This window comes from Protopterus annectens, chromosome 14.part0, assembly GCF_019279795.1.
Source record: "Protopterus annectens isolate FY-2018-M chromosome 14.part0, PAN1.0, whole genome shotgun sequence".
Classification (NCBI taxonomy): domain Eukaryota; kingdom Metazoa; phylum Chordata; order Ceratodontiformes; family Protopteridae; genus Protopterus; species Protopterus annectens.
Genome location: NC_056748.1, coordinates 428,591,710 through 428,605,800, shown reverse-complemented (window position 1 = coordinate 428,605,800; position 14,091 = coordinate 428,591,710). Strand labels below are relative to the sequence as shown.

The 14,091-nt window shown below is 39.5% G+C and overlaps 1 protein-coding gene across 1 annotated transcript in view; it reads right to left on the bottom strand.

Annotated features, from left to right (window-relative positions):
* Positions 1-14,091, bottom strand: part of ABRAXAS2 (abraxas 2, BRISC complex subunit) — a gene marked incomplete in the record, with an annotated part of 1,016,818 nt that overhangs the window by 690,148 nt on the left and 312,579 nt on the right. Inside the window, 1 exon segment of the mRNA XM_044056200.1 lies at positions 9,297-9,333. Coding sequence (XP_043912135.1) covers positions 9,297-9,333 — 37 coding nt within the window.

Genomic DNA, 14,091 nt, shown 5'->3' with positions numbered 1-14,091 from the left:
CCACCAAAAACTACTTAATGAACTCTCATCCCTTAATTTAAGCCATAAAACCCTCACATGGTTCCATAATTACCTTAATTTAAGCCATAAAGCCCTCACATGGTTCCATAATTACCTATCTGGCAGACAACAAGCTGTAAAATGGCAACATGATTTATCCTCTCTGCTACCTGTTCCACAAGGCTCTATCTTGGGGCCACTCCTATTTAGCATCTTCATCAACAAGCTCTACACTGCCACCCACTTAGCTACAATCTTGCAGTACACAGATGATTCCATGCTCATCTGTTTTCCTCCTCACTCTCTAAACTCCCAGAAATAACACAACTCTCCTTCACAGGAGTAGAATCTTGGCTCTCTGACTCTCAGTTATTTCCCAATCCCAGAAAAACTAAACTTATGATTTTTTCAAATGACAAAACCTCAGATCTGCAGTTGCCTTTTAAAATATATTCTTCTAACAATTCTAAGATAGAACCTGTATTACACACTAAGCTACTCCGGGTTACAATCGATAACTTGAGATTTGACAAACACTTGTCTCTTATCATAAAAGTCCATATTAAACTAGGTTTACTTTACAGAATTAAACCTCGTCTCACAGACTTCACAAGACAATCTATTGCCAGGACTCATCTACTCTCTAGTCTTCTATATGCCTCTCCTATCTTCATCAACCTGAAGAAAAACAGATTAAAAAAATTAAGACACTTGTTACAATAATATTGCCGAATTTGCTACCAACCCATCACTGCACTGCCTTATACCAACTAAACTGGCTTTGGTTATCTAATTACCTCTCACCCAACTTACAATGGCCCATGTCATAATTTACCAGCCTAACAAGTGTTCAGCACTCCGTAATCTACTTCAGCCTCAATCTAACAGAAGACACCCAAGATCTTCTGACCAACTCCCATTACAAGTCACAAAAGCTAACAATCACTATGGAGATGCTCTCTACTCTAATCGAATTTCCATGACTTAGAAGTTAACCCCCACCCCCCCACCAGTGTCAAGAAAGTTCTGAAGCTTTGGCAACCTAAACAATGATTTTGTGCAGTTCTCCTCATATCCTACAGTGGCTAGGGTGGGTGGAAGGTGCTCATAAGCTTTCAATATTGACCAGTAGTCATATCCTAGGGCAGGATATATACCATACAGCCTAGGCTACTGCAACACTGATCTTATGATGAACATTCATTAGATACTGCATTAGCCGAAAGACTAGAGTTGCTGGAAACAGAGTAACCAAGGCTAACTTTGGAGGCTTTTGGGCTGTGTTGCAAAAACAACACATACTGAGAAGCGTGAGGTAACCAGAGAACAGAATAGCTGTCATAGGTCAAGTGATGTTTGTAGAACATGACTATTTGTGAAAGTACATTGGAATGGTAAAACGATGACTTAATTATCTTAAGAAGGTTATATAGCAAAGTAAGAAATGGTCTGTACATTTGATACAGACGCACGTGCATCAGCACGAAAGAAAGAAAAAAAATGTAATTAGGGTTGTACATATGTCATTAGAGACTGAGAACGAGCAAGAGTTAAAACTGGATTAAGCCAAAGAGATACTGCTGTTTATGTGCACACAGCAAACAAAAAAATAAGCTACTAAGTAGTTCGGAAGGAGTCAGGTAATTATACTAAGAAGTGGAAAATAGGAGAAAAGGGAAAAAGCAATGGGTAAAATATATTAGATGAAAAATCTATTACTAGATTTGATGCGATAAGAGTGTTACATTAGTCTGGATGAATCTAATGGTGTGAAGATTCCTATGAAATTTGAACATATGTTAAGCTTCTTTCCATTTTATTTCTGTTTAAAGGTGAGACTGCAAGTTAAGTGAATTTACTTAAGAGTAAAATATGAAAATATATTACTGGCTTGTTCAAGTTTGTAGCATCACTAATGACTTGTTAACGGGTACGTTAAACTGGAATTGACAGTTATCAATTGGATAATTAACTTCCTTTGAGTTTATTGATTTGACAATACCTGTATAGTTTGAAAACATACCAATGTGCCTTGTAAGCTGCTAAAGTTTGCCAACTGTGATATACAATTAATGTTCTTAAACAGAAGGCACAACCAATGCATATATTAAAATATTATGCAAGACACTTGAGAATGAAAATAAAATTAGACTTCAATCACACACGGTGAACATAATCACTGTATTTGATTAAAAAGCATACATGAACATGAAGTTAACCAATGTCTTTAAGACAGTTTCTTAATGCAAATGATAATTAGTCGATCTGTATTAGGTTTGCAAATTTTTTTTAGTTTTATAGTTGAAAAATTAAGAATGACTACTTAAAAAAAACACTGCTCTAGAAACAGCATTTTAAAAATGTTTTTATGCATGATGATGATGATGTTTGTCTTTTCTCGTTAGAGGTCACCACAGCGGAACTCCGGTCCGCTAATGACTGACAGTAGATTATTTTATGGTGCCGAGTTGCCAGCCCGACGCCCAACCTTCAACTAAGGCATGTCCATTTACGCATGTCTTTCGAATGCCACTCGACCACAGGGAGGACAGGCAGACTCCACACAGAAGGCACTCCAGCCGAGAATTGAACAGGAGAACCTCTTGCTGTGAGGCAACAACGCTACCGCTGCACCACTGTGGCTAACTATATGCAAAATAATAGTACTTTAACATTTTTGAGAAGTTATGAGTCAAAATTAATGTGATGCATGACTAACTGCAAACTTCAAATATATATTACTGTCATTTTCAAGCCATAAAGGTTTGTTAGCTATTACAGTAACATTCCTAAAATATACAAAATTAATGTGTATACAAAAATATGCATGCCATCTGGGAATTGAGGCAAAAATATAATATCTAGCATTTGGCAGAACTAGCCATTGTATCCATTTAGAAAGCACCTGAAAAAATTGACTAGTACATTTAAGAAAAGTATTTCTTTATGATATCTACACATGGTCTGCACTTTCAGCCTTATTAGGCTTGTAATTATTTTTAGACTGGATAAATGACATTTAATTTATTTTTTCTTGTAATCACATGCACAAATCGCCATAGATTTCAAAGACTTTTCAGTAACATTCTTGAGATTAACATGATGTAATTATAACTGTTGTTGTTGTTTGTCTTTCGGCTTTTTCCCGGTAAGGGGTCGCCACAGCAGAACTCCGGTCTGCTAATGACTGGCAGTAGATTTTTATGAAACGCTGAGGTGCCAGCTCGATGCCCAACCTTCAACGAAGGCACACCCATTTACGCACGCATGTCTTTCGAACACTACCAAACCGCGGGGAGGACTGCAGACTCCACACAGAAGGCACTCCCAAGCCAAGCCGAGAATCGAACGGGAGAACCTCTTGCTGTGAGGTAACAACGCTACCGCTGTACCACCACGGAATGATGTAATTATAACTGTGATGTAATTATAACTGTGGCAGTGCTAAATGCATTTGTAAACAAAAAAGCCAAAGCTGAATGAAATGAGGGATATCAGGGTGGGCTAAATGATTAAGTTTAAACAGCAAGGTTATAAATCTAGAAGAACACTGACATTTTAGTAACGTCAGTGAGAAATGATAAACTAGAACCTCAAAAATGGAAGTGAAAATAATGAACAAATGATGTGGCTCATGTTACAGTGAATGGACAACAATATGAAAAAGAAAGAAAATGTGAGAACAAGTGATATGCAACAGTGTGAATATCAGATGTGCTCAAAATGCTTTAATGACTATAAAGGTGCTCTAAAAGAAAAAAAAAAAGTTGTGTATTAACCATAACATTCCAACTGTGTTGTCTATTTTTCATTCTTCCTCAACAGTTGGGTTCGGACTGGACCCGCGGCCATCAAAATAATCTCAAGTTCCTCCCTTACCCATAATACACCAACCCATAACATACCTCAGATCTTGTTTGCTGGTTGACAAAGTATGAAGTACTAATATAATTCCTGACAGAAGTCGTATTTGGAGCTCAACACGAAGGGCAGTGGTTTCCTTGTAAACTCTCATTCTTCCAGAGATCAATTATGAAAAGGTTGGGGCTTGGTGGGTGTGGTGTTGAGGAAGAATGAAAATGGACAACACAGCTGGAACATTATGGTGACCACATAACATCTTAATCTGATGGTGTCAATTTTCACTCATTCCTCAACAGCTGGGACAGAGTCCTGAGCCAAAAACTGCTCTTTTCTGCAAGACCAAATCCAGTTTATAGTGAATAATAAAGGTATGAGGGACTGGCCCAAGTTGCAGCTGTTTATATGCCATTTATAGAAACCCTGGATAGAAACAATGAAGTAGCAGCCATGGAACTAGCTGAATGGGCTCTTAAAGGTTTTGGTAAGGACATACCCAATTCAATGTAGACAAATGATATACACTCCCATCAGCTATCTGGCTAAAGTTATCTTTGCAACTGATTTACTTAATTTAGAATCTGCAAAGGAGACAAATAATTGACCTGTCTTTCTAATATCATTTGTTCTATGTAAGTAGAAATGTTAATTATATGTGATCATCCATTATGTGCAACATATATTCACCTTTGTCTGCAAACTTATGAAAAAAAATGGCAGATTCTGACGCCACTGTATGAAGGAAAGAAGGATTGGTTAGAAATGTCACTCTAACCTTGTGTAAAATCAAGTACGGAGGTTTAGAAGACAATGCTTGAAATTCTGAAACCCTTCTAGCAGAGGTGATGGCTACCTAAAAGATAGTCTTCCAAGTCAAAAATTTTAGATCACACTTTGCTGCTGGCTCAAAAGGGGAATGAATTAAAGTTGGCAGTACCAAATGTTAGTCCCATGGAGGAGTTCTATCTTTATAAGGAGGTCTCAAAAGTAGGGCAACTCTCAAGAAGGCCTTACAAAGTTTAGATGAAGTTAGGGTACAATTCTCAAGTCCAATGTGAAAATTACAGATGTCTGCTAACTGAACTCTGATGGTAGAGGAGCTAGCTCCTTCGTTAAAATTGTTGCCAAAAGTTCAGACACACTTTGTACAGGGGCTGAAAAAGGGTCAATATATTTCTGATGCGCACAAAAAACAAACCTTTTTTATTTACTTCTGTAAAGTTTTCTTGTAGAAGATGTATGGGAAGACAGAAGTATAGAACGGACAGGGGACAAGAGCATAGGTTGTCTGGCTATCAACAGAAGTGGAGAAACCACACACTCAGCTTTAGGTTTGAGATATCCGGGTGAACCATGCCTATTAGGTGAGACAGGTGGTCTGGAATTGGATCCAGAATCCAAGGTGGTCAAATCAGATGAGGTCAAAGAAAGGTGAATAAAATCTGTCAAGGCCAGTAAGGTGCAATGAGGATGAGTTTGCTCTTCAACCAAAAAGCTTTCTGCAGAAACTTGGGGATCAAGGTAGTCGGGGGATAAGCATGCAGGAGAATGGGGGGGGGGGGCAATTGCATAGTAGAGCATCACTCGGTGATTTCCCCCAGATGGGGTATTAGGGCAAAGAAGATGCTGCACTTGTTGTTTAGGGGAGAAGGAAATAGGTAGCAGCAAGGCTGACTCCATTGGCGAAAAATAATTTCTGCCATTTCCATATTGAGAGACCTCATGAGGTAGTAGTATGGACCTGTTCCGCATACAGTATCGAAAATTGCTACTATGAATTCCAGTGTGTGAGACGGTTCTAATGGAGACTTGTAATGTATAGTAATCCCCAGATGGAAGCAAGTCTGGAGTACCTGATCTCATGCTGTTATTAGTAGATGCCTGGTCAGGGTGGTAATGACCCAGTCATGTAGGTATGGAAACACTGCGAGTCCATGCAGTCTGAAGAGAGGTGCTACCACTGCGATACATTTGGTGAACACCCTGGGGACTGTGGTGAGGCCAAAGAGCAGTGCTCTAAACTTGCAATGGCTGGCTCCCAGCCAGAAGCATAGATACCTTTGGGATTGTCTGTTCATTTTTATGTGACAGTACGCATTCTTAAAGGTCTACTGAGCACATCCATTCATCCTTGCACAAAAAAGCAGAATGGACTGAACCATGACCATCTGTAACTTTGTCTCAAACTTATTTGTTCAAGTTGCCAAGATCCAAAATTGATCTCCAGTCGCCCGTTTTCTTTGGCACGAAACAGAATCTTGAGTAATGGTCTAGTGGGACCTCTTGGATGACACTTTTTTTTTCTAGCAGCTTTTGTATTTCTAGTACAGCTGCTTTCTTCTGATTAGGTGGAACATTGCGAAATTTGCATACAGATGGAGGTGGAAGTGAAAAGGGAATTATATAACCTCTGGAAATGATCCTCTGCACTTACGTATCTTTAGTGATAGCTAGTCAGGCTTTAGTGATATCTAATCAGGCTTTCTGGTGCAGGGATAATTGACCCCCAACTGTCTCTAGAGGGGGACAATTGAGCTTCCTTTCAGGAGCGCTGATAGGGTCTGTCAGAGAAGGAATCTCTAGACCCCTGGTTCTGTGGACCTCCTCTGCCGTGTGGGTGGCGTCTTCCATTAGAGTTCCCCTTCTGTCACTGTGGGAACCATCTCCACATGGATCTTGGAAAGGACCCAGAGACTTTCTGAACCACGTCTTTTGACCACATCTTTGATTCCTCAAGAAGGTTCTTTGAGGGGTCAAAAAACATACGCCCACTGCAGAGAGAGCCTTTACATCTTTTCACACCTGGAGACTGTGTCCCTTACTTTAAGGCCACACAATGAACAGCTGTAAAAGAGTGCATTGACAAGCAAGGATTTGAAGGGCTCCACAAAATCACACAAGCGCATCCAGACATGCCTCCTGATGGAAATCCCTGAACCCACCGCTCTTGAGGTTCCTTCAGCTGCATGAGTGATAGGCCTCGTGGACAATTTAGAAATAGATTATAAGATAGCCAGATGTGAGGCAAGAGAAGCCCAAGTCTCAGCAGTAGTGGCCCCAGAAAGGAAATTTGAAATTTCCTTTATCAAGTCTCTCTGTAGTCTCAAAGTGTGCCAGGTAGTTCAGCAACCTGATTGCAAAAGTCAATGAAGCATATACATGCTTCCCAAATCTGTCCAACACCCTAGACTCCCTCTGTTAGGGGAATGGACAGAGGAACTCTGCCTCAGCAAGTTCCTTCCTTGTGGCCACCGCCACGACCATAGCATCTATGGGCACCCCTTTGCTCCAAACTCCCTTCCTACAGGTGGTGCCAGAATCCAATCTGGTCTTTTGGTGATTGGCTCAACTGTATCAGCCTCCTTCCACGTCTGCCTAGAGATCAAGTCAATGAGCTCATCGGTGGATGAAGTAACCCAGGAGATAGACTGGCTAGCCCCAAAAGCCTCCAGGAATACCAATTCCTCTGGAAAAGGGATGCTAGAGGACCAACTACCCCTCTGCTTAAGGATCTCAAGGATGTCTCCAAAACAGACATCTTTGGATGGTGATCTTGGGGACCCTTCCCCTTCATCAAAATCAGTATCTTCTGCGATTGACTCCTGAAGAGCATCTAAGTGCCTCCTCTTGCACTTCCTATTCCTAGGGACTTGCTTGGTGCGGTGCTCCAGGGAAGTGTTGGAAGATATAGAAATACCTTGCTGTGTAATTCGGAGAGACAGACCCACAGACACACACACTCGATCAAAAAAGCAAGTGGCCTATTCTCTTGTAAGATCACAGCTCCCACACAGTTTTGACTTGGACCTACTTGCAACACAACTGGATTAAACAAATCAAATTATTTTAATACTGATCCTTTTGCAACTACTTTGAGCATTTTAAGCTCTTTCATTCTCAGGCTATAGGTTGACTTTTAAAGCTTTCTTAGGGACATTGTTATCTCAAACAGCATTATTTTAAAATTCTTGCAAGAAAATGTGCAATTTATAGAAATATATGTGATGCTTGCTTCCTCTAGGCTCCCTCATACCCCTGCAATGATTTTTAAAAGCCACTGTTATGATTTTTAATACTCAAGAGATTGACACGTACAGTTCAAACCAAACAAAAATGCAAATGTGAAAAATGGATGTTTTACAAAAAGAGAGAGAAATGAAGGAAGACGCAACATTTTCTCTTTATAAAATAGCCTTTCACAGACTAGGGTGATAAAGTAAAATGGGTGAAATAAAGAAAGTAACAAAACTAATACACAAGAGGAACAGTCAAAGTCTCAATAAGTAGCAAAAGCAGGTTTCTTAAATTAAGTGGGCAATAAAGAATGCAACGTGAATGTACTAAAAAAAAGATGCAAAAGCAAAGACCTATAATACTGTAGAGAAAATTCAAAATAAATACAATATGGAAAATATACCATTAGAATAAGGAATACTAAATTAATTTAATACATTTCAGATGTGCTTCTCTTTAGCTATGTTTAACTAACAGCTACCCACTCTGAAAGCAAAGTTTGAAGTCTCAAATATTCCAAAACAAATTCCCACAAAAGTAAACAATAAAACCCCACAATTTATTAATGAAGGCCAAGCACTTTCACTCCGATAGGTGTAGGGACTTCTTCAGAACAAGTTACAAAAAAATACAGGAAGTTTATATAGACTTCTTAATCAGATTACATAATAGGCAGTAATTGATAATTAAAACCAATAAACCAAACAAGCCAAAAAAGCCTACAAACAAGAAGCTAAAATGCAGAACTTAAAATATAATAAAAAAATATGTAATAATTCAGTGAAAAATATTAGTTAAAAGTCTAGACTTATTATTTTGCGAAAAAAAGGCATGATGTTTAAATAAACAAGTAACCAATGTCATTCCTTTCCTTCTAAATTTAATTAGACAGGTGCACAACTGTCTTGGTGAAAACATACTCAAATTTATAAAGTCCTCTCCAATAATAAGCATAACTTTTATTAAAAGAAAAAGGGGGACTGACTGCATGTTCTTATCAGCTCCCATCCCAAAAGTCATGGAAAGTAACTAATCCACATAGCTACATAATGGTACACCATCCTTTGCAGAAGAAATTTTTCTAATGCAATCACAAAATAACATGCTGCTTGGACTAACCTACTGAGCAGCAAAAAGCCTTGTTACAACTGGAAGGATCATTAAAATGACTTGGCATTTACAACTTTTTCTTTGAGTTATAAAAATGTACTCATTCTCCTGCTTACAAAGAGGTTTTTGATGTTTTGGACATGCATGAAATCCACGGTACTACATAGTGATGCATTCACCAAAAATTACAACTACTCAGCACAAAAGCATGCAGTCTTTACACAGTTTTAATTAAGATGCTAAAAAATGCCACATAAACTAATCTAAAACAGCACAATTTTCTTAACTAAAAGTAAAAAAAATATGCTTACCTAAAAAGTTTTGAACACGGCTCATGGTTATGAATTTCTGTAACAAAAAATGCATATTGCTTTAGAAACACCAGTCTACAAAAAGCAAATGAACCTCAAACTAGATATAAACTTGGGTCAAGGGAAATTCAAAGAGGCTGCAATACATAACTTTCCTCAACACAATAAAATGCATACATACATAAAAAACATTAATAAACAATTAATAATAAGAAATACTACAGGCAATTTACACAGACAGTTTCAAAGCTGTGCAGTGAGGCCTCCTCAGTTCAGGAGAGTTGTGCTGTTTTTGCCATATGATTCAGAGACAAACATAATCAATATAACCTTGCACCCCTTAAAATTTCCTCTGAACGTGTCTAAATCGCCTGCTGCACTGTTTACACCACAGCAGATAGATGCCTCACTTCTGACTTTCTCAACCAAAAAAGCCTCCCAAGCTAAACTTTATTCACAAATTAAGGATGCCATTTACATCAATGCCATATTAAGTTGCAAGTACACCTCTCTGTGATGTAGGAAAGAACATACTCTCAACCTCTTAGTGCAAGAAATCTGGACAAAGCCAAAAATAATGAGGTGACAAAGGCACAAAAATAGGGACACATTTTAAACATTGCTCTTACAAAGTTAGACGCTTGACAGACTAAAAAGTTTTGTGTTAGCATGAATTTTCTGAAGGGTATGAAGTCTGAAACTCAAATGTCTGTCATTGTTTTCTGACTTTAATCTTTAATGATGTGCCAATTATTTGGCAGAAAAAAAACCAGAATTTTATGAAAGAAGGACCAAAAATATGAGGCAAAAATCTATACAGGTGAGAGGTATGAGAAAGAATATTCAGATTTTAAAAAGTACAATCAGTAATATAAATTTATTCATTGTTTTATAAACTATATGCCACCAAATACCACCGTTCAGTGCATTTATATGGCTAAATGAGATCAACTTGAACTTTATAGAAAATATAACTGTATGTACATAACGTCCAAATGCAGTGCAAATTTGTATTCATTCATTTTGCTAATTTCGTTTTTATTTGCTTAGAATGGTCCCCCTCAAACATCACTCTGCAACTCTTACAAATTTAAGAATGCATTAATAAAAAGTTCAACAGCCAATCAGAAGCTTCACAATGCTTGGGGAGCATTTCAATGTAGCGCAGAAACTTGCATACCAATACCGTTTACCAAATGTTAAGAGGATAATACAAGCAGAACTACTTCTGAAGCAATAACAATTAGGAAAGAAAAGTCTATCAAATGCAAAGGTTAGCATAATGTTTGCTTTGTAGGATTTTTTAAACTAAATTTATTTGATGACCAGGTAAGTGAACTGGTCTTTTTGATCATAACCCAAGAAACAAAAGCAAGAGTAAATGCAGTGTATATATGGACAGTTAAGAGCAGCTACTTCAACCAGCATATTCCTAGAAGGCTGAGAGAAATTGGAGTACTCAGTAAAAACAATGCAGACAACAGAGGAACATGTTAACATCATGCAGGTACACTCAACAACAGCTCTAGAAAGAAATTTTAACTACTGAATCACCATGCTGTTCACTATTATGTCTTTTTACAAGATAAACAAGATAATTATGAATATTAGCAGAACTGTTCAAAATTATACACAGAGGATTATGGCTATGAGCTACTAACAAGCTGCATAATGTAGTCAAGGGCACACAGTTTCATTCCTTCCACCTCCATTTGCTTACTGTGTACCTACTGTGGAACTCTGAGCAGGGCTCCTAGACTGCCCTTAGAAGAGCATTCTGGGAAAATACACAAACTACCAAATGTCAAGATTTTAAGATGAATTTCTAGTCTAAAAGGAATCTGAGCTGTCATTTTCATTGCAGGCAGGATCTTAAGAAAATTAATAAGATCATCCATAGCTTAGAAAATCCACTGCAATGCAAGTCTCACTTCAGACACAGCCTTTATCCTTTTTTATGGATTCATACTACTCTAATCATGCACAAAGGCAGTCCCCATCTCTCTCTCTCTCCAGCCATTTAGCCTCAAGCTATCCCTGTTTCACCACATTCAAATTGAAAAATCCCATGGATATACACCATATTCTTATTCCAAATCTTTATTCCAAGGAAGGCATTTCCAGGGCCCTTAATCTACTCTTGTAATTCAATTACCTGATCTACGGTTATGCTACAGAAGGGCTTCTACCTCTGAACCACAATATCTCTCATGTGGTCACACCAGTACTTCACTGCTAGGGCAGGATAGTGCAGCATTCTTAGTGTGACCAAGTGCAACAAAACACTCAAGCATTTTGGTGACTACAGTTACCATATTTTCATGCTACATTAACTGATTCATTGTTATGTTTTACACATCTCAAAACTGCGCAGCATCCAAGACATGCCATGCCTAAGTTTTTAATTCTGAACAGTACCACTCTGCACTTCAGACTGAACCTCGATATAGTACATTATTTTGAACTTACTTATGCACTGGAGCTCATATGTGGCACTTCTTGTCCAGAATGACATCTTACTTAAACCCTCCTTGACACAGTCACTTCATTTCATAGGTAGGTACTAGGCTATTGGTTCAAGGGTCTAAGTAAGCCTAGCCAACAAGGTTCCCTGGCTTACGTCACCCAAGATAGTTATTTTCCTGTGCCACTGTCGAGCAGAGCCACAGAAGTGATCCCCGGGGTGTATTTCCTATTTTCCATCCACTCAAGATTTTTCTTGAAGAATGCTAATGAAGAACTTTGCTTAACATAGATGGGTAGCTTGTTCCAGAGAATGTGAAGTCTCTGGGACAGGAATCTATCCCTCCAGCATGTCCTGTTTGTTGTGGTGGCAAGGTTTAGGTCCCTAGAGCGTGTAGCTCATTGGGATTTCTTTAGGTGTAGCATGTCCAACAGCTTTGAGTTTGACATAGCTTTATATGTTAGGCAGAGATCACCTAAGAGTAGGCAATATGCTACGGAGTAAAGCTGGAGTTTTTTGACACTGTCAGTGTAGGGCATCTGTTTGAGGCCAGTAGTCCTCTTTGAGGTACTTCTGTGGCCTTTCCAGCTGCTGCAGATGTCTTGCGAGGTACATTCCAAAAGGGGCGCTGCACTCTATAATGGGTCTAATGAGTGTCGAGTAGAGGGGAACAATGACCTCTTTTTTTCCTGGATGAGAACCCTTTTGTGATGAGGTGTGCCACATAGAAGGCCTTCCTGACTACTGTGGTGATGTGATTATCAAAGGAGAGACTACTGTCCACCTGGGTCCCAAAGTCTCTATCGCACATTCGGTGTTAAGTAGACTGCTGCCTATGTGGCAGTTCATGGTTACAGAGTTTTTACCAAAGGGGATGACAATGCACTTTTTGGCACTGAGCTTGAGGCCATGGTTCTGACACCAGGCATCTATCTCAGTGAGGCCCTTCTGTAAGATGTCCACATCATTTGGGGACTCGACTATGGCTCCTAGTTTGCAGTCATCTGTAAACTTCATTAGCCAGAGGCCTTCTGTGTTAGCCTGTACTTCAGAGAAGTAGATACCAAACATGAGAGGTCCCGGGACTGAACCCTGTGGTATTCCACTTGTCACTGCTTTGAAGTCAGATTTGGAGTCTGCAACTTTTACAGTGTGGGGTCGGTCAGTGAGCCAGTTGGCAACCCATCTTGTGATGTAGGGATTTTCTATCTAGTTTAGTGAGTTTAGCTATAATTCCAGAGTGGGGGATGGTGTCGAAAGCCTTGGCAAGGTCAGAATAGGCTATGTGAACAACCTTACCCTCGTCTACGGCTTTAGTGACTGCCTCAAAGTCATCGATCAAGTTCAGAAGGCATGACCTGCCTTTCACAAACCCGAACTGGGTGGGGTCCACGAGTTTGGAGGTTACCAATATCTTTATTTATGAGTTCCATGATGATACGTTCCATGGCCTTGCAGACCAGACTCGTCAGGCTAATAGGGCGATAGTTCCCGGGATCAGTGGTGGCTCTCCCTTTGTGGAATGGGATAACTGTTGCTGTGCGTCTTTCAGTGGGCACAAAGCCTGATGTGAGGCTATGACTGAACATGGTGCTTAGGTGGGGAGCCATTTCATTCTGAAGTTCGTGTAAAACGCAGCCTGGGATGTCGTCTGGTCCCTTGGATGCTATGTTTTTGCCTTTAGAGAGTGCAGCTTTTACCTGCGTAGTTGTGATTACATGGACTCTGCATTTTTCCTGTATATATACGGGCACTTTAGGGGGTCAGAGGGGGGTAAAGTTAGCACTGAACCTATCTGCCAGGATGTTGGCAATATCAGTTGGTTCTGTAATTTTCGTGCCGTTGTGCTGTAATCTGGGTGTTGCCATTGAGATTCTTGACATAGGTATAGAGTGCTTTGTGGTTGTCCTTAGAATCAGTGGCGATTTTGTTTTCGCCGCTAACTTTGGAGGATCTTATAAGGGATCTCACCTTCTTACTGACCAGGGAGCTCCTCCACTCATGGGATTTTACTCTCTTTTGCAACAGTTTCTTCCTTATGTTATACAGTTTTGTTTATGGCAGGGGACCACCAGATTGGCTTCCTATTTTTTTTTTTTGGAGGATATCATCTTGGCTCTGTTTGGGATAGCACGATCCATGCACTCGTGTAAGTGCTTATACAGTGCATTTGTGGAGGATTCAGCAGTTGTAACTGTATTGTCCATCTGTATGGGTGTCATGAAGTTCGCCACTTCTGTCTTAAGAAGCATGAAGTTTGCTTTGGAGAAATGTTTTACCATGATTTCCTTAATGGGGGTGGGGGGAGGGATGTGGATATCTAGGGTGATT